This window comes from Rana temporaria, chromosome 7 (genome assembly GCF_905171775.1).
Source record: "Rana temporaria chromosome 7, aRanTem1.1, whole genome shotgun sequence".
Classification (NCBI taxonomy): Eukaryota; Metazoa; Chordata; class Amphibia; order Anura; family Ranidae; genus Rana; species Rana temporaria.
This window is the reverse complement of record NC_053495.1, coordinates 172,420,669-172,444,998: the sequence shown is the minus strand read 5'-3', so window position 1 is coordinate 172,444,998 and position 24,330 is coordinate 172,420,669. Positions and strand designations below refer to the sequence as shown.

Here is a 24,330-nt window from a genome sequence, read left to right as displayed (position 1 = left end):
GACTCTTTTTACAGGTCCAGACCTAAGCCTGAACAGTTCTTAACAAATGGAGAACTATTTTGAGGAAGAATCATGCAACTTGGACAAAGTCTTAGATGAGTTTGAAAAAAATGAAGGTACAGTATGAAACCTTTTCTTTTATATATTGTCTGTAAGGATGAGCTCCGGCGCGTTCGCACAGTCCACGTGCAGAGCCCGCCAGGAAGTCGGCACCGCGCTGCGCTAATCACAGGCAGGGAGACATATTCCTGATGTTGGTATAAGGAGAGGTACTCGTCAAACCAGAAACTGTGATATCGGCCACATCCCTGGGTGACATATAACAGGAAAGTGTATACCCCCTAGATGGGACTTTGTAAGCCAAGCACAGTTGAGTATAAAAACAATGTTTATTTGGACAGAGTAACATGTTAGAACTTGGTACAAACGCACTGTGTGCACCTAAGTACATATAAAAACAACGAAGTGCACATAAACAGTAAAAAAAACACCAAAGACAATGTGTGTGCCAATGAAGGCAGAAAATTCACAAAACAACAAACAAACCGTGCATAACATAAAAGCACTCTCCAATGGGCGAAGTAGAGTAGCCCGACGCGTTTCTGGTTTTATTCAAAACCCTCATCAGGGGCCACAGGAGCAGAATATTGCAGGTTCCAGTTCACTGGTCGGATGGGAGTGGATCTCACCCAGGATCGTTCAGGCTTAGTCCAAAAAGGTGTTTCAGGGGGAGGATGAAACTATAGCGTCCAACCCAGCCCTAGCTGCCTATTTCCGAGAGGTAGAAAATGAAAGGGAACTGCCTTAGGAAAAGTTTTGGAAATTTGGGCAGGACATTACGTAGCTGGACATATACCAGCAGGTCCTGGGCTCTTTCATTTTCCCTCTCTCGGAAATAGGCAGCTAGGGTTGGGTTGGACGCATACACAAAGTCACACAAATCTTGTCGGAAATTCTGACTGTCAAGAACGCGGTGACGTACAAGACGTACAACGACCCGAGATCAATGAAGTTCAATAGGCAGTTCAGCTCTTCTGCTTGATTCTGAGCATGCGTGTTTTTTTGTGTGTTGGAACTGCATACAGACGAGCGGATTTTCCGATATGAACTTTTTCCGTCGGAAAAATAGAGAACCTGCTCTCAATCTTTTGTTGGCTGAAATTCCGACATCAAAAGTCCGATGGAGCATACACACAGTCGGAATTTCTGATCATGTGTATGCGGCATTAGAACAACAATACCCTGTAAAAGAGGTTGAATCTTACTTCTCCAGGGAATAGTGAGCGGAATCTTCACTGTCTATCCAACATATAAGAGGAGTGATAGCACTGTTCATCACACCTGGAAGCATCAGATGGTAGGGGCATGCAGAGATCCTCAGGAAGGCGACGGAACATTTTCCATCTATATACTAGCATTCTGCAAGGGAAGTGCATTTTAAAGGCCACTGAACCCCAATGTGATGGTGAATCCTAATTTCCATAATTTATTCCTCAAGCTATACCATGTAGTATAGTAGATTGACTGACACTAATGAGCAAAGCCGGGAACAAACAGGTGCTGGCTGACAGATCTTGACTGGCAGAATTCTTGGGTAAATTTTGTTTATTTTGGAGATATTGCTTCACCCCCTTTTATCCAAAGTAAAAATAGCAGTTTGAAAGGTGGCAGACTGATCGCAATGTTGTATTCCAGGTCACTGTTAGTATAATATTTTTTTTTTGCCCTTTTACTTGACTCCTCTCAGTGTTGCTTGGCAGGATGAGAGCGCGCAAAAGAACCATCAGCATTATGTATGTAGATTTTAAATCCCATGTGTGGAACTCCAGTTTGCCGTTAATAAAACAATCTTAAAGGCTTATCAACAGATTTACAGCCCTGCATAAAATCAGCATCTAGAAATAGCCGTTTTAACCTTGTGTTGTCTCCCAACTTTGTACTGAAGGTTATTCCACAGAAATAATGATTACCATCATCATAGTTTTCACTGAAAACAACATGCACCTTTTTTTACTGCAGTGATAAATATGCATGATAGGAGTTGAATGACATGCTAAGGGACTGCAGGCTCCATGGAACCATCATGGAGGTTTCTGGCTGTGTGCATTTTATAGGTTAGTCAGGGGTGATTACCGTATATACTCGAGTTTTTCAGCTGAAAAATGCCCCCCTCGGCTTATACTCGAGTCACCTTTTTGTGCCAGATCTCCCAGACTTTGGGGACCCAGTGCCGGCCAGCCATAGGTCCCCTTGGCACACATGTAGCCCCACTCTTCCTCTACAAGTGTGCAAAGTTTGTTGTCAAGGGACCTATGGCTGGGGAGCACCGATTTTTTTTTTTTTTTATTTTTTTTTTTTTTTTTCCCCCTCCAAGGCCGGGCACCCCTTCCATAGACTCCCATGTTAAATAGTAATTTCTCTGGTGACTTTGGGGACCTGGTGCCGGCCGGCCATAGGTCCCCTTGGTACACATGTAGCCCCCACTCTTCCTCTACAAGTGTGCAAAGTTTGTTGTCGAGGGACCTATGGCTGGGGAGCACTGATTTATTTTATTTTTTTAAGGCCGGGCACCCCTTCCATAGACTCCTGTGTTAAATAGTCATTTCTCTGGTGACTTTGGGGACCCGGTACCGGCCGGTTGTAGGTCCCCTGGACCCGGAACTGGAACACATGTAGCCCAATTTCTCCTCCTACAAGTGTGCAAAGTTTGTTGCCTGGGGGACCTACGGCTGGGGAGCACCGGGCACCCTTTCCATAGACTCTCATGTTAAACGTCCGTCTAGTGATGGGCACAGTGATGCAACGTGAGGCATGCAGATGGACACCCTAGGCTTATACCCGAGTCAATACATTTTCCCATTTTTTTGTGGTAAAATTAGGTGCCTCTGCTTATATTCGGGTTGGCTTATACTCGAGTATATACGGTATAGAAAAAGTAGAGGAACAGTAAAATGTGCTTGAAAGGTGGCTATTGGCACCTGCTTGCTATGGTTAACTGTTCCACATTATTTTCTTTCTTCTAGTCTCCTCTGCACAGCAGGACCGACACATTCCAGAACCACCTGACCTCCTAAAAGTTAATATCATTGCATTATTTTAATAGCAATTTTAATTAGGATCAGAGGACTCGCTTCTTTCCTAATTCTTAAAGACTCTTTCGCCTTTTAAAAAAAAATGCCCAACTACCGTGTTTCCCCGAAAATAAGACCTACCCCAAAAATAAGACCTAGCGCTATTTTACAGGAGAGCTGCAATATAAGCCCTACCCCCAAAAAAGCCCTAGTTTAAAATGCTTGGTAAATCCTATAATTCACTCTATTGCAGTTATAATGTACAATGTGTGTGTTTCTGTAATATAATTGTGGGAAAGAGAGATCCGGCGGCTCACAGAAGCGCAGAGCGGCGCTATAAAAAAGGTATTTGGCACAATGATATTACAGAAACACACACATTGTACATTATATACTACTGTAATAGAGTGGATTATAGGGTTTTACAAGCATTTTAACTCTGTTGACACTGGAGAGAGAGAAGACAGCACATTACATGGTAAGACCTACCCCGAAAATAAGCCCTACTGTGTCTTTTGTTGCCAAAATTAATATAAGACCCGGGCTTAAACACGGTATAGGAGCTTGCTCACACTCAACTGTCCTATGCACGTTTCTTGAATATTTGCTCTGTTGAAGTGAGATGGCTCCCCAATTTATTCAAACATCTGATACTTCTGGAGACAGAAGTGATACAGGAGCCACAATAAGTGACAGAGGAAACGGGCATCAAACACTTCCAGGAAGTCTAATGCCCCGTACACACAATCAGGCTTTTGCCCAGCCAAACTAACATCGGAATTCCGAAGGAATTCCATCGGAGTAAAAGAGAACATGTTCTCTATCTAAATTCCGATGGCATTCCTCAGAAAAAAGTCAGATGGGGCATACACACGGTCGGAATTTCTGATGGAAAAAGTCCGTCAGACGGTAAAGCGCCGCTAGTTTAAGCGGCGCTTTACCGTTGGTAAATCCTATAATTCACTCTATTACAGTTATAATCTTAAATGTGTGTGTTTCTGTAATATATTTGTGGGAAAGAGAGATCCGGCGGCTCACAGAAGCAGAGAGCGGTGCTATAACGAAGGGACCCATATTGTTAGAACACCGGCTCTCCTTTCCTCATGCTGTGACAGCCTGAGGAAAAGGAATTCTGATACCTGGCAAGTTTGTTTACATGTGATCAGCTGTGATTGGACACAGCTGATCACATAGTAAAATGCCTGGTTGGGCAGCTGGTTCTGGGAGGACATCCATAGACGCCTTCCCAGAGCTGGATGACCGTGCTGTAGTCGTCTTTTGGCTATAGAGCAGTCGGGAACTAATTACTGCAGAGCATTGCAACCATGACCTTGTACATACAGGTGCAATGCATAGGCTCCTGTATTTACATCTCAGATCAGGTCCCTAGGGAATTATAGACCTTATATTATGGAGCTAGAGGAAGTAAACAATGGACTACAAGTATGGCAAAGTCACCACACTTGTGCTGATGCTCTGTGAGTCCCTCTGCTGCGGTTGCAGATGGGGATGTTTAATCTTCCGATTCACATGTCCCTCTCAATAGATGATGTGACTGTGTGGGATGAGCTGTGCACAATCTCTGTAAATTGTAAAGAAATACATCACTCCAGGAAATGCATAGCACGATTCAGGTATGTGAAAATTTGGGAAATGCGTCCATGTTTCATGTTAAACCCTAAATATCAGTGTAATGTAAAACATGTTCTTATGGGTGGACTATGCATTTAAGTACTATATTTAAACATCAGTTTATCATTTGGTTCCATTCTTTTCAGATGAAACTGTTTCACCAAGGCTTCTGGATGCTAAGTGGAATCAGATCCTCAATCCACCTTCCCACCGTCTGTCGGATAACTCGACATTAGACAATGTCACCAAGACGATCATTGATATTGAGGCTCACCTCAAAGACCGATCACCCCGCCTGACACCTAAGACACCCTGTTCCAACGGAGAGATCAAACATCTAACCTCAGAGCTTTCCGTCATGGTGACGGAAGGTACCAACATGGCCGAAGACCAGCTGGCTGACCGCAAAGACCAGCCAGAAAATGTTTGCAGTACCACCACTGTGCACTGTGGAGAGGAGTCCATTTTAGGAGATGTTACCCTTAATAGTAGCTGTACTAACGGTTCTAATGTGAGAATGTGCTCATCTCCTTGCAATAGCCCTACAAGTATGTCTCTTGATAACTCTAAAAGCACACACAGCCAGATTCTTGGTTTAGACTCAAAGCAGCCTCCACAAAACAGTACTGACTGTAAAACAGTGCTTAATGCCTCGGATGATAATGAAATTAGTGTTTGTGCTACCATGAAGGGACAGAACACTGTAAATGTTGGTGTGTTCACAGATGATGGTGTTGAAGACCATAAAAGTCCACCCATTGAGTTTTCTCTGGAGTCTGATGGTCTCCAGCTTTCTTCTAGTATACTTGCTGTCCCCAACTTACAGACTGAAAATAAGGATCTCCGTCCGCCAGACAGTCTAGATCTCTTTAGTGCTGCAACAGAAGATACCATTTGCAATGAAATGCAGCAGAAAACCTCCCTATTTTTTTCTCTAGAAAACCAGCTTGCTAATGAGTTTGCATATGAAGTCAGTCCAGCAGTCGTTGATCATCTTGTCCTAAATGATGTTCAAAAGGATAGATCTCCCAAACTCGTGGTGGAGCATTTTTCAGAATCTTTGGTAACCAATGGGGACTTGAATGCGACAAAAGTTAAAGAGAATCGAGAAAAGAGCGAACTTTGTCTTGGAAGCAATCAAAACAAAGAATTGAGTAATGATGTCTTCTTGGACAGCTCTGTTAGTGTTGGCGCTGAGGACAGGAGCCTGGCTAATGTTGATGCAGTTGCAGACATGTCATTGTACAATGGGTGTGATTCCTATGGAATGCAGAACCCAAATGTAGCTCGTAACCCAAAGAGTTTGCCGTCAAAAGAAGATTCTGTGACAGAGGAGAAAGAAATTGAAGAGTGCAAGTCTGAATATTACACCAGTGTTTACGATCAGCAGAGGGAGGACGATGCTCTTGAAGCAAGTGGACTTGTGCTGAACATCAGTGGAGACCAAATGAAGAACCACCTGCATGGCCTCTGTGGCCAGGTGGCACCAGGGCATGGGCAGACCTCATCAAAACCGGCTGGCAGTATGCAACCTCTAAGCGTCCCCTATGGTGGAGCGCGTCCAAAGCAGCCAACTCATCTGAAGCTGCAGATTCCAAAGCCATTATCTGATATATTAAATATTGACTTGGTTCCCCCCAATGCTGGCTGCGGCTCCAAAAACAAAAATGACCTGTTAAACAAGTCAAATCAGAGTGATAACATGGTCTCAGAAGCATTTCATGAAGAAGCTTGTCTACGCAGCCCAGTTACTGATGCAAATGGTGACCTCCTAGGAGATTATAGGGGCCCCCACAGCCCGTGCCTTGCAGTGTCCCCAGATAGCCCTGATAATGACCTCCTAGCTAGGCAGTATAGAGTTTCTACCTCCAAGCCATTCACAACACTAGGGGAGGTGGCTCCAGTCTGGGTCCCTGACTCTCAAGCACCAAACTGCATGAAGTGCGAGGCTAGGTTTACCTTTACCAAAAGGAGGCATCACTGCAGAGCATGCGGCAAGGTATGTGGAACTAAAATTGTTGTTTTATATGTTGTTTTAACAGGTCTGACAAATTCATTATGAGCTTTGTACCTCTCCTAGACTTTTCTTCTCTTAAAGTGGGGGTTCACCCAAAAAATAAATATGTAATATTACATCTAGCAGAGCCAGCATAGTAAGGGCATTTACTTTCGGCTGTTTTTTTTTTTCTTCGTACATACCTTTTATATTCTGTTTTTGTCCAGGGCTTCCGGGTTCTGATGACTGCGGGACTGGGCGTTCCTATCCTTACGTTCGATGATTGACGGCTTGTGAAACGGGTGACCTGTCGCACAACGCGCGTCACCAGATGTCGGGAAATAGACGAGCTGCGAGTCGGCACTATACGGCGCCTGCGCAGTCAGCTCTACACGGCGCCGTATAGTGCCGACTCGCAGCTGGGCTATTTCCGGAAATCTGGTGACGTGCGTTGTGCGACAGGTCACCTGTTTCACAAGCCGTCAATCATCGAACCAAAGGATAGGAACGCCCAGTCCCGCAGTCATCAGAACCCTGAGGCAGGGATAGGAACGCCCAGTCCCGGAGTCATCAGAACGCGGAAGCCCTGGACCAAATCAGAATATAAAGGTAAGTACGGAGAAAAAAAAAAACTGCCGAAAGTATATGCCCTTACTATGCTGGCTCTTATGTTAAAAATTTGTTTTTAGGGTGAACCTCCACTTTAAGTCATATGAGATACATTGTTGTGCCCTCCACTGTTTTTGAGGGAAACAGGAAGTCTGATATAAGTTACCCAGATAGTAACTGCTGGAAAGCAAATATCGTATATTGTGTGTAGTCTTGTTACTCCGGTAGCAAAATTCCACTCAACTTTAACTTTCCCCAGACTTGGTATAAAATAGGTCATGCATTTTTAGTTTAAAGACCAGTTCACTTATACAAACAACTAACTGCATTGGACCATTCCTAGACCCCTAACCTAAACAATTCAAGAAATTCCACATCCAGATTAGAGCTGCACGATTTAATCGGATCACGATTATCCCCGCCTCGCCATCTTAACAAATCATTTTCCAGATTCTATGTAACAAGTGCAGAGTTCTCTGCTCACGGCTGACAGCTGTCTAAAAAGAACAAATTGAGGCAGCCTGCCAAGTTTGACAACATCGCTTAGGTGGAGATAAAGAGATACATTGTAGCACTTAGTCCTTTTAGATCAAAGGAATGAACTTCGGTCTGTAAATGAGGGAAGTTTAACCCACTTAAAGACTAAACCTTTTCCTGACATTTGTTGCTTACAAGTTAAATCTGTATTTTTTGCTAGGAAATTACTTGGAACTCCAACTAATTTAATATAAGTGTAATATATATATATATATATATTTATGCACAGCGATCTGTCAAACGCAACTTTTTGAGACAAACGCGCTACTGAATTGATAAAAAATTCAACCGTAAAGTTAGTCCAATTTTTTTGTATCATCTCGCTGCGCAGCGAGAATCGTGATCTTTATTCTAAGCAAAAAGATGTGATTCTCATTTTGGCCAGAATCGTGCAGCTCTAATCCAGATGTTTACTTATCTCAGCATAAAGCCACCTCCAGGCCACAATTTACTTCAATGCTGTCTGCGCAATGAGCTCTCATACACTTGTATAGGGCAGTCTTTAGATTTGGGAATATGACCCTATAGGACAGGGATATGCAATCGCATGCGATCTTATGTGGGTGTCAATGTTAGATTAACAATACCCCGAAAAGGCTCGCAAAAGGCAGTGCGATTGCATGCGGTGTCCAACGCACAGGTGTGAATTTCTGGCCATTTCAGCAGAGACCGGCTGATATTCGATCCATTTATGGGCAGGTTGATTGAAATCAAGTTGATCTATCGTTCAACGTGGGTACAACCAGCATGTTGGATCTCTAGCATGCAATTATTGGCACAGGGAGATTTCTTCTTTGTTTTGGTTGTGGGGCTGGGAGGGAAGATAATTCTCCCCAGTGGGACACAGATGGTAAAAAAAAAAAATTGCCAGGAGTTATACTTTTGCCTTTTTATTCTATGCAAAATGTTAAATAAAAAATTATTTAGTTCCAAGTTTGGTTTTATTTTTCTCTCATCTCAAGGTTTTCTGTGCTGCCTGCTGCAGTCTCAAGTGCAAGCTACTATACATGGATAAGAAGGAGGCCAGAGTGTGTGTTATCTGCCACTCGGTGCTCATCAATGGTGAGTGCAACCTCTGCTATACAGGAACACACAGATGACCCTACTGTGTAGAACACTTTCTGCAATCTTCTTTTTTTTTTACGTTACACATCTGACTGTAGAATCTTTGTATGATCTACTTTAGATTTACCAAAGCTGTGTAATATGAGACCCCCCCCCCCCCCCCTAAACTATCACTTTGCATCCGGATAGGCCATTGCACTACATAGTTTTTGGTAGATCTAAAGGAGATTGTACAGTTAGAAAGTGATGCTTGCTGAGCCCTAAGCCTGGTACACAATACTAGTCTATTTTCGTATAACCCAGCGGGTTGAATGAAAAAAAAAAACTGACTGCTCAGGCTGGAGCCACTGTACTAACAATTCAATGTTGGTGATCACAGCGATCTCTCCTGCTGTGCTATTGTGTTCTGACAGGGGGTTGCCTATCCTGTCATTGGCTGAGATCGAGAGCCGATCGGCAGACCTTTTTTGGTAATTTCCCTTCGACAGAAGCCGACTGAGTGAGTGAGAAACGTATATAGCGCAACACATGCAAACTGAATCGCCTCTGGGCGCTTAGTATCCATTCCCTGAGTAAACTTTTTTTGCCCTCAGAAGAGAAGAGTTTTGGGAGCTGCGGTGGCTCAACACGATTGGCACTGCGCTGACAAGCCATTCACCTCTGCAGCTAGGGGTTCGGATCCCGGTCTCGGCTACATGTGAATGGAGTTTGGTGGTCTCAGCCCGGCTCCCGGTGGGTGTGCTATGCGAGGTAAGCCTGTGCTTAGTACGCCCACCCCCTCCCACAAAAACCACCACACTTACACGCACTCGAAATTGGGTTAACATGCACGCACTTTGACCACGCGGTCTCTAAAAAGAGAGGCGAAGGACTAACGGGGCTGGTTGAGCGGGCTAATCCTCTCACTCCCTTATAGGGAGTCCCTCTGCCCCGTTGGGCTTCAAAGCGGAGCAGGTAGGGCGGGCTGTGTGGGAAGACACACCCACCATTGCCACCCGGGGCATGGAGAAAGGTGGCAGATTGCCTCTGGGGGAGGCCTGCCTACTCCCAACTCCTGCAGTCCGGCTCCTCTCTCGAGTACACGCACAAAATACACTTAAGAAGAGAAGGGTTTTGATTTTTCCCTCTGAAGGCTAAGTAGTTCACCTCCAGTCGGATGCTGGTTGGTAGAGCGTTCCATAGTCTAGGTCCTTGGACTGCAAATCTTCGTTCTCCTTTGGACTTGTATCTGGCTTTTGGGACTGAACGCACTCCTGTACACATGGGCCAAATGTAATGTAAAAGAGCTTTACCAAGTGTGATTATGCAAAGTCACCTTTATCAGTGATTTGCGAAGTCCCAGAATATTTGTCATTTTGTCTCAGGACGTATTCCACATACTGTGCAGTGTATTTTATTTTGTAAGTAGAGCAGTATACCCATATAGGTTATGGTGTGAAGGTTCTAAAGCCTAAGCATTCTATGCATTAAAGTGATACTAAAGTCTCTTTAAAAAAATAAACATGTTATACTTGCCTCCTCTGTACAGTGGTTTTGTACAGAGCAGCCCGGATCCTTCTCTTCTCAGGTCCCTCCTCTGTGAATCTGGCCCCTCCCTCCTTTTTGAGTGCCCCCAGACCAAGCAGATTGCTATGGGGGCACCCGAGCCATGTTTCCATTCAGACAAGGAGACGCAATTCAACCCTGCCCCCTCTCTCTCCTGATTGGCTAACTGACTTGCATGACCGCAACATGGGTCAATGGCGTCACTGTTGTGTCTCGGGCAAATCAGGATGGAGAGTCCCAGAAGGGCCGAAGCACTCGTGCTCATCGCTGGGTAGAGATGGGGCTCAGGTAAGTTCTAGGGGGGATACTGCATACAGAAGGTTTTTTATCTTAATATATAGAATGCAGTAAGGTGAAAACCTTCTGCCTTTACAACCACTTTAAGGTAAAAATAAATAAATAAATATATAGATTTTATATATATATATATAATCTATATATCTCTCTCTATATATCTCTCTCTCTCTCTCTATATATAGATAGATAGATCTATATATATATAGATCTATATATATAATCTTTATATATCTCTCTATACATCTCTATATTTATCTCTCTCTCATATATATATATATATATATATATATATCTCTATCTATCTATCTATCTATCTATCTATCTATCTATCTATCTATCTATCTATCTATCTATCTATATATATATAATCTCTTTCTATATATATATATATCTGTCAAGAAGCCCTCACTCATATCCTGTATGGTTTGCTGTTATACTCCATAGAGCCACGATTTCCATACAATACACTGATGATGGCCAAATAGCCTGAAACAGCTGTATGCAGTTTGGAACAAATTGTTTTATAAAAGGCTATATATTTGCACTATAAAACAGGTACTCTATGTCCATCTAGCTAGAGAAATAAAATGAGGAATAACCCTCCTTATTTTTGGGATATCTGATGAGATGAGACATGGGAATACCTTCGGTTTTATGACTTTCCTGCGCTACACACATTTTGTAAATCCTTTTTTTATTTTATTTTTTATTCCTGATTGCTTTCACTGTGTATTTCAGCTCAAGCTTGGGAAAACATGCTCAGTGCATCAGTGCAGAGCCCAAACCCAAACAACCCTGCGGAGTACTGCTCCACCATCCCCCCTATGCAGCAGGCCCAGGCATCAGGTGCTCTCAGCTCCCCGCCTCCAACTGTTATGGTGCCTGTGGGTGTTCTGAAGCATCCGGGAACTGAAGGTGAGGATCCCACTTCTACAAAAGTAATACATTTTAGAACGTTTGTAAAAATACACTTTACTTGCAACTAGTCATCTTAGCATTATTTCACATTATTTTCTAACAAGCGGTAACAAAAACTTTAAGCAAAGTTCATGATGATGATTATGTTTTTGTTGCTTCTTGTTGAGAGGGGAGTACATTCCAGCAGCTCTTGTAATTCCAGCCTCCATGGAAGGTGTGTCATTTCCTCAGATTCCATTCTTTCCCCAGAGGCTTTTCACTACTCCATATCATTGTTTGTATTCCACTGTCTAGAACTTCTGCTGTACAGCCAGCCTGTATACCCTCTCCAGCATAGGTGCTTAACCACCTAATACCCAGGCCAATTTTGACACTTCGCTCCTACATATAAAAATCCATAATTATTTTGCAAGAAAATTGCTCAGAACCCCCAAACATTGTATATGTTTTTTTGTAGAAGAGACCCTAGGGAATAAAATGGGGCAGTCCCCTCCCGCTGCTTGTAATAACAGCCGAGCGGCTGCTGAGCCTCATCAGTGGTTGTTGCAATAAAGATGACCGTCCGCTCTGAAGAACGGTATCGAGGTGATGCATGCAGCTGTATGCAAAACGACGGTAAAACCCCTTGAAACAGTATCGGTAATATCGGTCAGTTTTGTAACCGATACTTCTAAAAAAGTTAATAATCGGTCAATCCCTAATTTTAACTATGAAAGTGGTTGTAAAGCCTCAAAGTTTTTTACCTTCATGCATTCTATACATTAAGGTGGAAAACCACCTGTGCTGAAGCCCCCCCTTTTTTATTACCTAAGCCCAATCTGATCCCCGATGTACATGAGCGCATGGGCACTCCAGGGAAAGCAGCTTTCCCTGTGGGCACCCAATGAAGAGGAGGAGCCTGGAGTGCCGGCAGGGGACCCCAGAAGAAGAGGATTGTGGCTGCTCTGTGCAAAACCATTGCACAGAGCAGATAAGTATGACATGTTTGTTTTTTATTAAAAAAAAGGGGTTTAAAACCACTTTAACATAAATACTCTTGAAAGTGGTTGTAAACCCTGGTTAAAAAAAAAAAAAAAACCCTGCACGACGACAGCATAATGAGCTAGTATGCATAGCATACTAGCTCATTATGAATTACTTACCTGAGATCGAAGCACCCGCAGCCATCCTCGCCCTCGCAGCGACCTCTCTCCCGAGGCTTACTTCTGGGTATCGCATCTCCGGCCCTGTGATTGGCCGGAGCCGCGATAAGGTCACTCCCGCATGCGCGCGGGAGCGGCCGGTAACGGCGCGTCTAATTGACCAGCGGCATGCTTCAGTGCGCATATGCCGATGACTTCGGCACATGCAGACACGGGGGGATATCTCCTAAACCATTCAGATTTAGGAGATATCCAGGGTAGCTACAGGTAAGCCTTAAAGCGGATCTCCACCCTAAATAAAACATAATCTCAAACTTAATAATGCTCCTGAACAATGCTGTATCCGATATGTGCATCTAAAAAAACGTTCACTGTACCTTATAACCAAGATAGGCTTCCGGTCTGCAGACATCGGGTTTCCGTCGGGTTTTCCATTCTTTCCTGTCCCGCGCAGTGTCTTCTGGGAGCTTGTGTCATAGCTCCCTTGTTATCATATTTGGCCCGTGTTAGAGGAAACATTGCGCGACTTCGTCCAGCAGGAAGTGACGCGCGATCTAAACAATGGAAGGAGGGCGGTTATTTGAAATCTCTCCATTAGACAGATCCACCGCAACAAGGAAGTGCCGAGCTGTGGGCTTATGCCCACAGTTAAAATGGAGCAGGAACCGGATGGAGGAATATAAGTTGTTATTTGCCACTGTATAGCAGCGGAGCGGCCGGGGGAGACAGTACATGTGAGTAGCGCTAATTCGGGTCATTATACTTTTAAAGAGCCATTAAAAAAAAAACGTTTTTGGGGTGGGAGATCCGCTTTAATATAGGCTTACCTGTAGCATAAAGTGTGTTGTAAGGGTTTACAACCACTTTAGGCTACATGTACAAAAAAATGCCAAAATATCCTAAACTCAAGTTTAGGGACTGCCAGTATACATGAGCCCTAAGGCTTTGTTTTCTGTCAGGATTTTATGGTTGGTTTGGTTTTACATGCAGTGCATTTCTATCCAGGAGTAACTCTTTTTCTATCAGCATTTATAGCTCTACCAACCGTTGATATTAGATGATTGTTTCACAGTCACCGAGATAAGCTGGCATGATACCATTAAAACCTTTATGAAGGTGCAACTAATGACACGTTCTTTCTGTCCAGCCAGTCCTGATACTTGTGCAGCTCTGTCATACAATATAACCAGCTTGATGACCTGACTTTTCTCTACTGCAGTTACAGCTTGGTCACCTCCCTGTCCCCAGCCTATAATGGGACAATAAAAGAGGAACAACAGACTGAGCTCATCTCTCTGCTCTCTCTGCTCTCTCTTCCCATCAGCGGGTTCTTTATAAGCCATTGTGAATGCAGCACCCCTAATTGGCCCACTTTCTTGTCCAGTCTGAGTTCTAATGTACAAGGGATTAAAGGAAGCTGTTACCAATCCAAAATTACAATAGATGCATTTAACAATAGTCAAATTTTTCAATTAACACATACCTGCATTGGTTTATGTTATTTTATATAGATTTAAAGCTGAACTCCAGGAATTCAACCACTTTGTAAAACTTGCTGGATTATTATGGGTTAAGTCCAATGAGGTGCATGCCACCTTGTGTACTTATTTTACTTTACAGTTTACATTTTTACTGAGTGCCAGGAGTACAGCTATCACTATACGTCTGGTGCTCCATCACTGGAACTTCTTGTTTCTGCTTCAGCAGGTGCAGAGTTGCATGTAGCCTCTATGCCTGCCCCTCCTCTCCTGCCCAATCACAGAGCGTTTTGTATTATGTGAACTAATTTACAAAATACAAAGGTTCCTGTGAATGGACAGCAGAGGGGAGGGGTGAGCAGAGATGCTGTGTATGAAGGTTTGCTTTTCAGGGTCCTAGACTATGGAACGCTTTACCAACCAGCATTCGCTTGGAGGAAAACAACCTGACTTTCAGAAGACAGATCAAAACTCTGCTCTTTTGATGTCATGAGACACGAACAACTAGCGCCCAGAAGCGATTCAGTTCGCATGCGCCGCGCTTTATAAGTTTTTCATTCATTCATTCATTCATGAGAAGATGGCGTCTCTCCTGTTAGCGTGTCGGGAGTATGATGATAGCTGTACTCCCGGTGCATAGTAAAACTGTCAATTGTAAATAACAGAGGTCCAGGAGGTGGCAAGCGCCTCATTAGACCTAACCCATAGTAAGCCAGCTAATTTTATAAAGTGACTGAATTTCTGGATTTCGGCTGTAACAAGATTCGAGGTCCACTGTGTAATGGAATTTTATCCTTGCAGGTGAAAGATAAAAATAAACACTGTCATATCGTTTTTGTAGGGTCACAGTCCAGAGAGCAAAGGCGAGTCTGGTTTGCTGATGGTATCCTACCTAATGGAGAGGCCGCAGACGGAGGGAAAGCAAATGCAGCACCTGCTGGAAACTTGACAGATGAAAATGATGCCAACAAATCCACCCCAAGCAACTCCCCTACTTTAGAGGCAGGTTGAAGTGTGTGGCAGGTGCAAGAGTAGTGTGTCCAGCTAACATACCAGTGATGGGTTGCATGTTCAAAATACAAACTATGCTGTACTTGGGTGTGCACATAGGGTTTCCACTTCTTATGCCTCCCTGAATAACTATTGGGTTCTCCAGTTACTTGGAAATTATAGTTGTATGTAGAGGATGTGTAAGTAAATGCTTGTCTGCTACTGTGCAACAGGAAGATTGGAACACATCTAAAACTTCTTGTATGACAATTAATCCCTGAAGGAAGCATGTTTTTTTAGTGTACAGAGACTATAGTTGTCAGTGGAAATCCCAGTGTGACATTAAAGGTTAAGTTCACTTTCTTTTTTTTTGGCATTTCTTAAAAAAAAAAAGTGCAGGTAAATAAATGTGCATTTCTTTTTCTTTTTTCGAGCCTGTAAAGCCTAACACAAGCAGGGTACAGCAGATCGCTGGTCCTGTGCAGGTCTCCTGCAGACTTGTCAGTGTATCTGTGCGCCCATACAGGCAAGCAGATACACGGACAGGAAGAATCAATGAACTACCTCGGCGTTCCACAGCGCCGTGGTAGTTTATTGAGAACTACAAGCCAACATCCACAAAGGTTGCCGGGACTTTTAGGTCATTCATGCGCAGGGCTCTGTGTATGAATGATGCGGCCGTGTGGGTGGAGTCCTGCACGGCCGCTCTGATTTCAAAAGCAGACATCTTGTACAGGGAACTTCTCCCCGTACTGATGTCAGGGGGGGTTGGGCAGTGGCTGCAGCATTGTGAACATGTTACATGTTCCCACCCTAAAAACAAACGTCTCTTTTAAAAGGAAATGTAAATATTTTTTTTGAGTGTGGAATCTGTCTTCTTTGAGGAAGATTATCCCTAACTTCACACTTGGTGAAGTAGTTACAGAAACAGGGAATGAAGGGAGGCTCAAATAGGGACTCAGTCACTAATAAAGAAGGGTTAGAACTTCTGTAGGCTTTTCTTGTTTTCATCCACATTGGGGAAGTTTTCCTCACCTTCTTACCCTGTAACTCTGCTCAACAGGACAGTGAAGTGGGGACTTGGACAAGCAGTAAAATCTTGATAGAGGTGCTAATTCGTTCCACTCCCTTTAAAAAGTTTTGTCAGAACTGTATTACTGCTTGGCAGGTTTTTCCTAACCATTTGCTGCCATGGTACAGTACAGAAAATGTTGGAAAATCCAAGATCTGTGAATTGTGACAAGAACGAGTGTGAGGGAAATATCTTGGAACGTGAAAATCTATTCCATGACCACTGAGAGGAAATATTTTCTTTGTAGTGATCTCCTCTTGTTTCCTACTTTTTCTTTGGGACAGGCAGTGGAGATCTCGTTGGGGTCTAAATCATTCCCTACTCTTTCCAAAACTAAATATAATTACTATACATACACTTTAAGTTTGCTTTCCTTTCATGATGACTTTTTTCACGATTGAGTAAAGCCATTGATTTATTTATTTATTTTACTTTTACAACATATATTGGATGTGGGATAAATTAATACAATTGTCAACATTGTTAATGTATTTCTGTTTTTGGCTAAATAACAAATGATTCTGTATTTCATCTTTGTGTTTACATGCAGGCTGAGAATATATCTGGATTCTGTGGCAGTATAACACAGGTGGGCAGTGCAATGAACCTTATCCCAGAGGATGGTCTTCCCCCTATCCTCATCTCCACTGGAGTCAAAGGAGGTATTTTTTATTTTTTTTTATTTTTGCAGTGTTCAGATTTATACCCACAAACTTGCACATTATAGCCAATTAAAAATCACTGTTCACCTGTCTGACTTCAACAAATTCATTCTTGCCATGGGTTCCTCCCCTATCACATTTGTAGTTTACCTTGTGCTACTTGAACCCCTCCCCTTATCCACCCCCTAGCCCTTTAAAAGAACCCAAATGCCACTGAGGTGGAGGGGGGCGTTACGATGGTAAAGTGCATCGGGAACTTTCCAGAACATTTTAGTCACTGTTCTGGGAGCGTGCAGTAAACTTTACCTCTGGATGCATATATGTGGCTGTGACGGAATTAGAATATCCCCGTCAAGCATTCCCTTCTTCCCATAAAAGCAAATCACCCCAATATTCCACGAGGAGGAATATTCCTTGAATCGCCCAATAAGCCACACATGAGCCCAATCTTACTGCTGGAACAAGACAGACTTTAATGGTACAACACACAGCTTATATGTAATTTACCAAACTGTTACAATGACAATCTCCGCCCCTCACACAGTGGGGGCTTCCATACAGATTATAGGCAGACACTTCGGAGTCGACCCTGACAGACACATTTCTTTAGATAATGACATCAGTGAAGGTTATTACTAGTTGTACAGAATACGTTATCTAGACAGCCTGGCCCCGCATATAGAAGAGATAATTACCACAATGAAGCAATCAGAATAATTAACACGAGCCACTTCTAATCACAGTAAACAGTAAACACAGGTCTCCATCACACAACACACTAGATCAATTACCCTTTGAAATAGGACTGGCTGAGGAAGAGTCATTAACATTTCAATCAGCCTGTTAGCAGAGGAGTGAGTCACACCTGAAATCACCTTCCCTCTAACACACACACACAGCATTAAACAAGCAGGGAGAATTACACTGAAGCATATGCTTCACAGTGGCCACTCAATGTTAAAGTGGATGTAAACCCCCACATATACACAGTGAAGTGAACAGCCTCAAATAAAACTCAAAAATGAAACAAATCTCCCTACATACATTTTACATGTATATTTGCTGTCTTCAGCTTTATATACTGTTTAGAAAGTTCACATCCTGTTAGAATTTTCTCTTCCTGATTTCACCAGTGGGTGTGGATTCTTGCCATACATTGTGAGACAGCTGATTGGAGGAAAGACACACACCCCATCTCCACTTAGGCAGAAAAAGGAAAAATCCATGCAGAGCTGTGAATATGGTATAGTGGTCCTCTGCGGTCCTATGTGATCTGTGTTATCAATAATCCTAATTGGATACCAATAATTGTTGCAAAACCTAGTGATTTCACAAATACACGTGCATAAATAAATGAATGATTGTGCGCTATTCCATCCTCTGTAATTTGAATAAACAATGTAATATAAATGTGAACAAAAATCTTACAATAGTGACTGAAAATCAATAATCCTAAATTAATAAATTCCCAATCTACTAATAACAGTGATAAAGTCTAACAGTGGCTGAAATCCAAATATTAGCAATGTGATCAATATGCAGTCCTTCAATATACAGATCCAATAAATTCCTTAGTATAGTTTCCAGAGAGTCTATGCACAGCCACCAACACCTCAGTGCTCACAGCACTCTCACCTCATATCCACAGAATATAAGCCTTGAATGCTAATGGGGCAAGCCGTTCCCTCCTCCTGGGGAAACATTTTTTTACCTTTACAACCCCTTTAAGGATGGTTCACTTGCTTCTGACATTTGCCTCTACACTGTGTGTTTGAAAACTTGTTTGTATAAGCAGTTGTCACATGCAGAACCAGTTTTCTAATGTTTATTTGTTATACTGTAGTGTTTTTCATGGAGATACTGAGAATAGTTTGACAGCTCTGCTGGTTTGATGTGCTTTATGTGTTTTTGCTAGTTTTAGTTACACTCTTTAATTCCATTGTTTTATTTTACCCTATTACTTTGTTGTTTGGTTCTTAAAGTGTTTCTAAACCTATGTCTGGTCTCCCACAGAACATGGAAATGCAGTCGTTTTAGTAAATATAAACTGCTAAATACCTTTTTTTCATTAGCAGTTAGAGCAGTCATGTGACTTCTATCATTGTCTGGTTAAAGCTTTTCCTATAAGGCTGCAGGACCCCTGTCTGGACAGTGCTGATTGGCCTTGTGCTGATCACATGCACTCCCCCAAGAAAAAAAAACTCTCTAGCAATACACCAAACTGAGCATGTGCAGCTTGCCCCCTAGCCTCTTTTCTATCAGCAGATAGATTGTGACTATGGATGAAGGGGAGCATCAGAGAAGACTGGACCTTTTTACACAATGCAGAGGATTGACCCATTAGGTTCCACACTGAATATAACAAGCATGCTTTACTGCATATACAGACTTCAGGGGGGGGGGGGGGGGGGGCATTTTACGTTTGGACTTGTAAAGTTGTATTGCATTCACAAAGGGGTTACGTCTCACCTAATAAGCATTGGAGAAGGACCCTAGAGTTCACCCAGGGGTCTGCAAATGACAAATATATAAAAAAAATATATATTTTAGCCCTGAACATAATTAAGCAAAATGTATACAAAACACTCTACTTTCCCTTGGATTTTATTTTAAAACATTGTTTATACAAAGCTCAATACTAATAATTTCCCCACATGTTTTTTTCCCCAGATTATGCAGTTGAGGAGCGTCCATCCCAGATGTCAGTCATGCAGCAGCTGGAGGATGGTGGTCCGGATCCTTTGGTCTTTGTCTTAAATGCAAATCTTTTAGCAATGGTGAAGATTGTGAATTGTACGTGTTTTGTTGTTCAGTCTGTGGAATTTTACACCCCTAAAGTTGTTTAAATAACCCGTATACTTTTATTACTTTTGCACATTAACTTTGTCACTTTCATCATACTCTCCTTGTTAGGAGTCATTTTCCACTTGTCACAACTACTTGAGAGTTTGGAGAATGGAGCATGTGGAATCATTCGGGAAACATGGCATTTGTTACCAACTTAAGGACCGCCTCCTGCACATTTACATCGGCAGAATGGCACGGCTGGGCACAGGCATGTACCTGTATGTCCCCTTTAAGTGCCCAGCCGTGGGTCGCGCGCCCACGACCCGGTCGGAAGCTCCGTGGCCGCAGGACCCGCGGACCCGATCGCCGCTGGTGTCCTGCGATCGGGTCACAGGAGCTGAAGAACGGGGAGAGGTGTGTGTGTAAACACACCTTCCCCGTTCTTCACAGTGGCAATGTCACTGATCGTCTGTTCCCTGATATATAGGGAAAGGCGATCAGTGAAGTCACACGTCCAGCCCCGCCCCCCTACAGTTAGAAACACATATGAGGTCATACATAACCCCTTCAGCGCCCCCTAGTGGTTAACTCCTAAACTGCAATTGTCATTTTCACAGTAAACAATGCATTTTTATAGCACTTTTTGCTGTGAAAATGACAATGGTCACAAAAATGTGTCAAAATTGTCCAATGTGTCCGTCATAATGTCGCAGTCACGAAAAAAAATCGCTGATCGCCGCCATTAGTAGTAAAAAAATATATATATTAATTAAAATGCCATAAAACTATCCCCTATTTTGTAAACGCTATAAATTTTGCGCAAACCAATCGTTGAACGCTTATTGCGATTTTTTTTTTTTTACCAAAAATATGTAGAGGAATACGTATCGGTCTAAAATGTTTTTTTATATCTTTTTTTGGGGGTATTTATTATAGCAAAAAGTAAAAAATATTGTTTTTTTTTCAAAATTGTCGCTCTATTTTTGTTTATAGCGCAAAAAATAAAAACAAATGCCACCAAAAGAAAGCTCTATTTGTGGGAAAAAAAGGATGCCAATTTTGTTTGGGAGCCACATCACACGACCGCACAATTGTCAGTTAAAGCGACGCAGTGCCGAATCCCAAAAACTGGCCAGGTCCTTTACCTGCATAATGGTCCGGACCTTAAGTGGTTAAAGTGTATGTAAACCCTAAAGCTGTCGGGGATTGGACGAATTTTAGATTAATGTGTTTGACAGAAGCTGACCCTTAGAGGTTTTTTACCTTAATACATTGTATGCATTAAGGTAAAAACTAAGGGACCCCAAAAAAGGATAGGGGCTGCTCAAAATAGCTGTACAGAGCAGGTAAGTATGACATGTTTGTTATTTTGGTTTAAAGTAACTTTAGGAGCCAAGTGCATTTCCAGCAGATCTAGAGGTATGTTGCTGTACTTGTAGGTTCTTTAAATAATAAAACACATGCAAAGGTACATCTATTAGAGAGATGTACTGCATTTTTTGTTTGGTTTTATTTTGCCTCGAAATATGCTTTAATACTGTACTGTACTGAACTAAAATTGACAGTTATAGAAAATTCAGCATTCTGGGTACAGTCCAAAAGCTTACATTGAAAAACCTTAAATAGCACTGTATCCACAACAAGACATATAACCAAATGTATGTGTATACAAAGCACCCTTAGATTTAACTTTTCTTGTCATTTTCTTTGAAATGTGCATTCACAGGAGCACAATTGGGAGACAGGGACAAGTTCATTGTAACTGTAACGGGAAGTACCTAAAAAGAGAAACCTTTATGCGTCGTATACAAGGGGGCAAAAAAGTATTTAGTCAGCCACCAATTGTGCAAGTTCTCCCACTTAAAAAGATGAGAGAGGCCTGTAATTGTCATCATAGGTATATCTCAACTATGAGAGGCAAAATGTGGAAACAAATCCAGACAATCACATTGTCTGATTTGGAAAGAATTTATTTGCAAATTATGGTGGAAAATAAGTATTTGGTCAATATCAAAAGTTAATCTCAATACTTTGTTATCTATCCTTTGTTGACAATGACGGAGGTCAAACGTTTTCTGGTAGTCTTCACAAGGTTGTCACACACTGTTACTGGTATGTTGGCCCATTCCTCCATGCAGATCTCCTCTAGAGCAGTGATTTTTTGGGGCTGTCGCTGGGCAACACAGGCTTTCAACTCCCTCCAAAGGTTTTCTATGGGGTTGAGATCTGGAGACTGGCTAGGCCACTCCAGGACCTTGAAATGCTTCTTATGTAGCCACTCCTTCGTTGCCTGGGCAGTGTGTTTGGGATCATTGTCATGCTGAAAGACCCAGCCACGTTTCATCTTCAATGCCCTTGCTGATGGGAAGAGGTTTGTACTCAAAATCTCACGATACATGGCCCCATTCATTCTTTCATGTACACGGATCATTCGTCATGTTCCCTTTGCAGAGAAACCGCTCCAAAGCATGATGTTGCCACCCCCATGCTTCACAGTAGGTATGGTGGTCATTGGTTGCAACTCGGCATTCTTTCTCCTCCAAACACGACGAGTTGTGTTTCTACCAAACAGTTCTACTTTGGTTTCATCTGACCATATGACATTCTCCCAATCCTCTTCTGGATCATCCAAATGCTCTCTAGCAAACCTCAGACGGGCCCAGACATGTACTGGCTTAAGCAGGGGGACACGTCTGGCACTGCAGAATCTGAGTCCCTGGCGGCGTAGTGTGTTACTGATGGTAGCCTTTGTTATCTTGGTTCCAGCTCTCTGCAGGTCATTCACTAGGTCCCCCCGTGTGGTTCTGGGATTTTTGCTCACCGTTCTTGTGATCATTTTGATCCCACGGGGTGAGATCTTGTGTGGAGCCCCAGATCGAGGGAGATTATCAGTGGTCTTGTATGTCTTCCATTTTCTAATTATTGATCCCACAGTTGATTTCCTCACACCAAGCTGCTTGCCTATTGCAAATTCAGTTTTCCCAGCCTTGTGCAGGTCTATAATTTTGTTTCTGGTGCCCTTCGACTGGCAGTCACCGCTCTCTACTCCGAGTGGAGGGTGGAACTGAGCGATCAGTGGTGTTTGATCGCTCAGTTTTCACCCACCTAGAGGAACATAAGATTTTATTTATTTATTTTGTTAAAGCGGGAGTTCACCCGAAATTTTTTTTTTAACATTAGATTGAGGCTCGTTTTGTCACAGGGAATCGGGTGGTTTTTTTTTTAAATCGAAGCAGTACTTACCGTTTTAGAGATAGATCTTCTCCGCCGCTTCCGGGTATGATCTTCGGGACTGGGCGTTCCTATTTGATTGACAGTCTTCCGACAGGCTTCCGACGGTCGCATACATCGCGTCACGAGTAACCGAAAGAAGCCGAACGTCGGTGCGGCTCTATACGGCGCCTGCGCACCGACGTTCGGCTACTTTCGGAAAATCGTGACGCGATGTATGCGACCGTCGGAAAACTGTCAATCAAATAGGAACCCAGTCCCAGTCCCGCAGCCCATATCCGGAAGCGGCGGAGAAGATCGCTCTCTAAAACGGTAAGTACGGCTTCTATTTAAAAAAAAAACACCCGATTCCCCTTCACAAAACAAGCCTCAATCTAATGTTAAAAAAAAAGGTTTTTGGGTGAACCTCCACTTTAATCCATACTTCTCGTTTAAATTTGACCTAGACATTATTATTAAAATGTGAAGTTGTATTTTCATTGGCTGTAACTCATGTAGCAGCTATTCGATTTTTCTCCAAAAAAAGATAATACTAATGACATAGGGTAAATGATAACTGCTTGGTACAGATGATTGTTATAACACTAGGTATGCAGCGTATACTTCACCACAGTAAATATCCCATGTATGTCTACAGAGAGATGAACGGGTTCCAATAAGTGCTCAGTCTTTTTTCTTTCTGCAGATGTGAACAGGAAGTGTTGGTGTTTCACCACGAAAGGCATGCATGCGGTTGGCCAGGCAGAGATAGTCATCCTGCTGCAGTGTTTGCCTGATGAAAAATGCTTGCCTAGAGACATCTTCAGCCACTTTGTGGAGCTCTACAAAGAAGCTTTGGCAGGTAAGATGGGGATTTATGTGACTAGGTTTACTAGGCGCTGGTCTCTCTGATTCCTGAAAATCAGACAATGCAATGTATTGTACTCTGTATTTTAATATTCTAAAAAGTCCTGCCCCTTAAATTTTTGCTACACTGGACTTTGTTACACTAAAGTAGTATTAGATGTGATGGCTGCATTAGTTTCCTATTTAGATGTTCTTTCTTTTATTTTTATCTGGTGAGCCATCCAGCAAGTCTGTTGGTTTTTTAAAAGCACAAGCTCTCCTGCAGAATGATCCCGTTTACGCGGATGAGACAAACCACTTAACACTGACAGGACGCTTACACAATGATCCACTTTTATTTATTCATACAAGACCTTTATCCCAAAAGGAAAAGAACTGTTTACTGTAACTGATTATAACATGTGAGCTGGAGTTTGGCTTCAATTTGTTAGTGGTTCTAAGTCTCCTAATAC

At 42.6% G+C, this 24,330-nt stretch overlaps 1 protein-coding gene across 4 annotated transcripts in view; it reads left to right on the top strand.

Annotated features, from left to right (window-relative positions):
• Positions 1-24,330, top strand: part of ZFYVE9 (zinc finger FYVE-type containing 9) — a 103,817-nt gene that overhangs the window by 51,388 nt on the left and 28,099 nt on the right. For 2 of the 4 annotated variants that reach the window (XM_040360477.1, XM_040360476.1), the window contains exons 2-9: positions 15-116; positions 4,850-6,702; positions 8,808-8,907; positions 11,491-11,667; positions 15,132-15,292; positions 16,903-17,014; positions 19,685-19,807; positions 23,718-23,873. In XM_040360477.1, coding sequence (XP_040216411.1) covers positions 47-116; positions 4,850-6,702; positions 8,808-8,907; positions 11,491-11,667; positions 15,132-15,292; positions 16,903-17,014; positions 19,685-19,807; positions 23,718-23,873 — 2,752 coding nt within the window. In that variant the 5' untranslated portion in view covers positions 15-46. The remainder of the gene's footprint in view (positions 1-14; positions 117-4,849; positions 6,703-8,807; positions 8,908-11,490; positions 11,668-15,131; positions 15,293-16,902; positions 17,015-19,684; positions 19,808-23,717; positions 23,874-24,330) is intronic. The other 2 variants (XM_040360480.1, XM_040360478.1) reach the window with 1 other exon arrangement.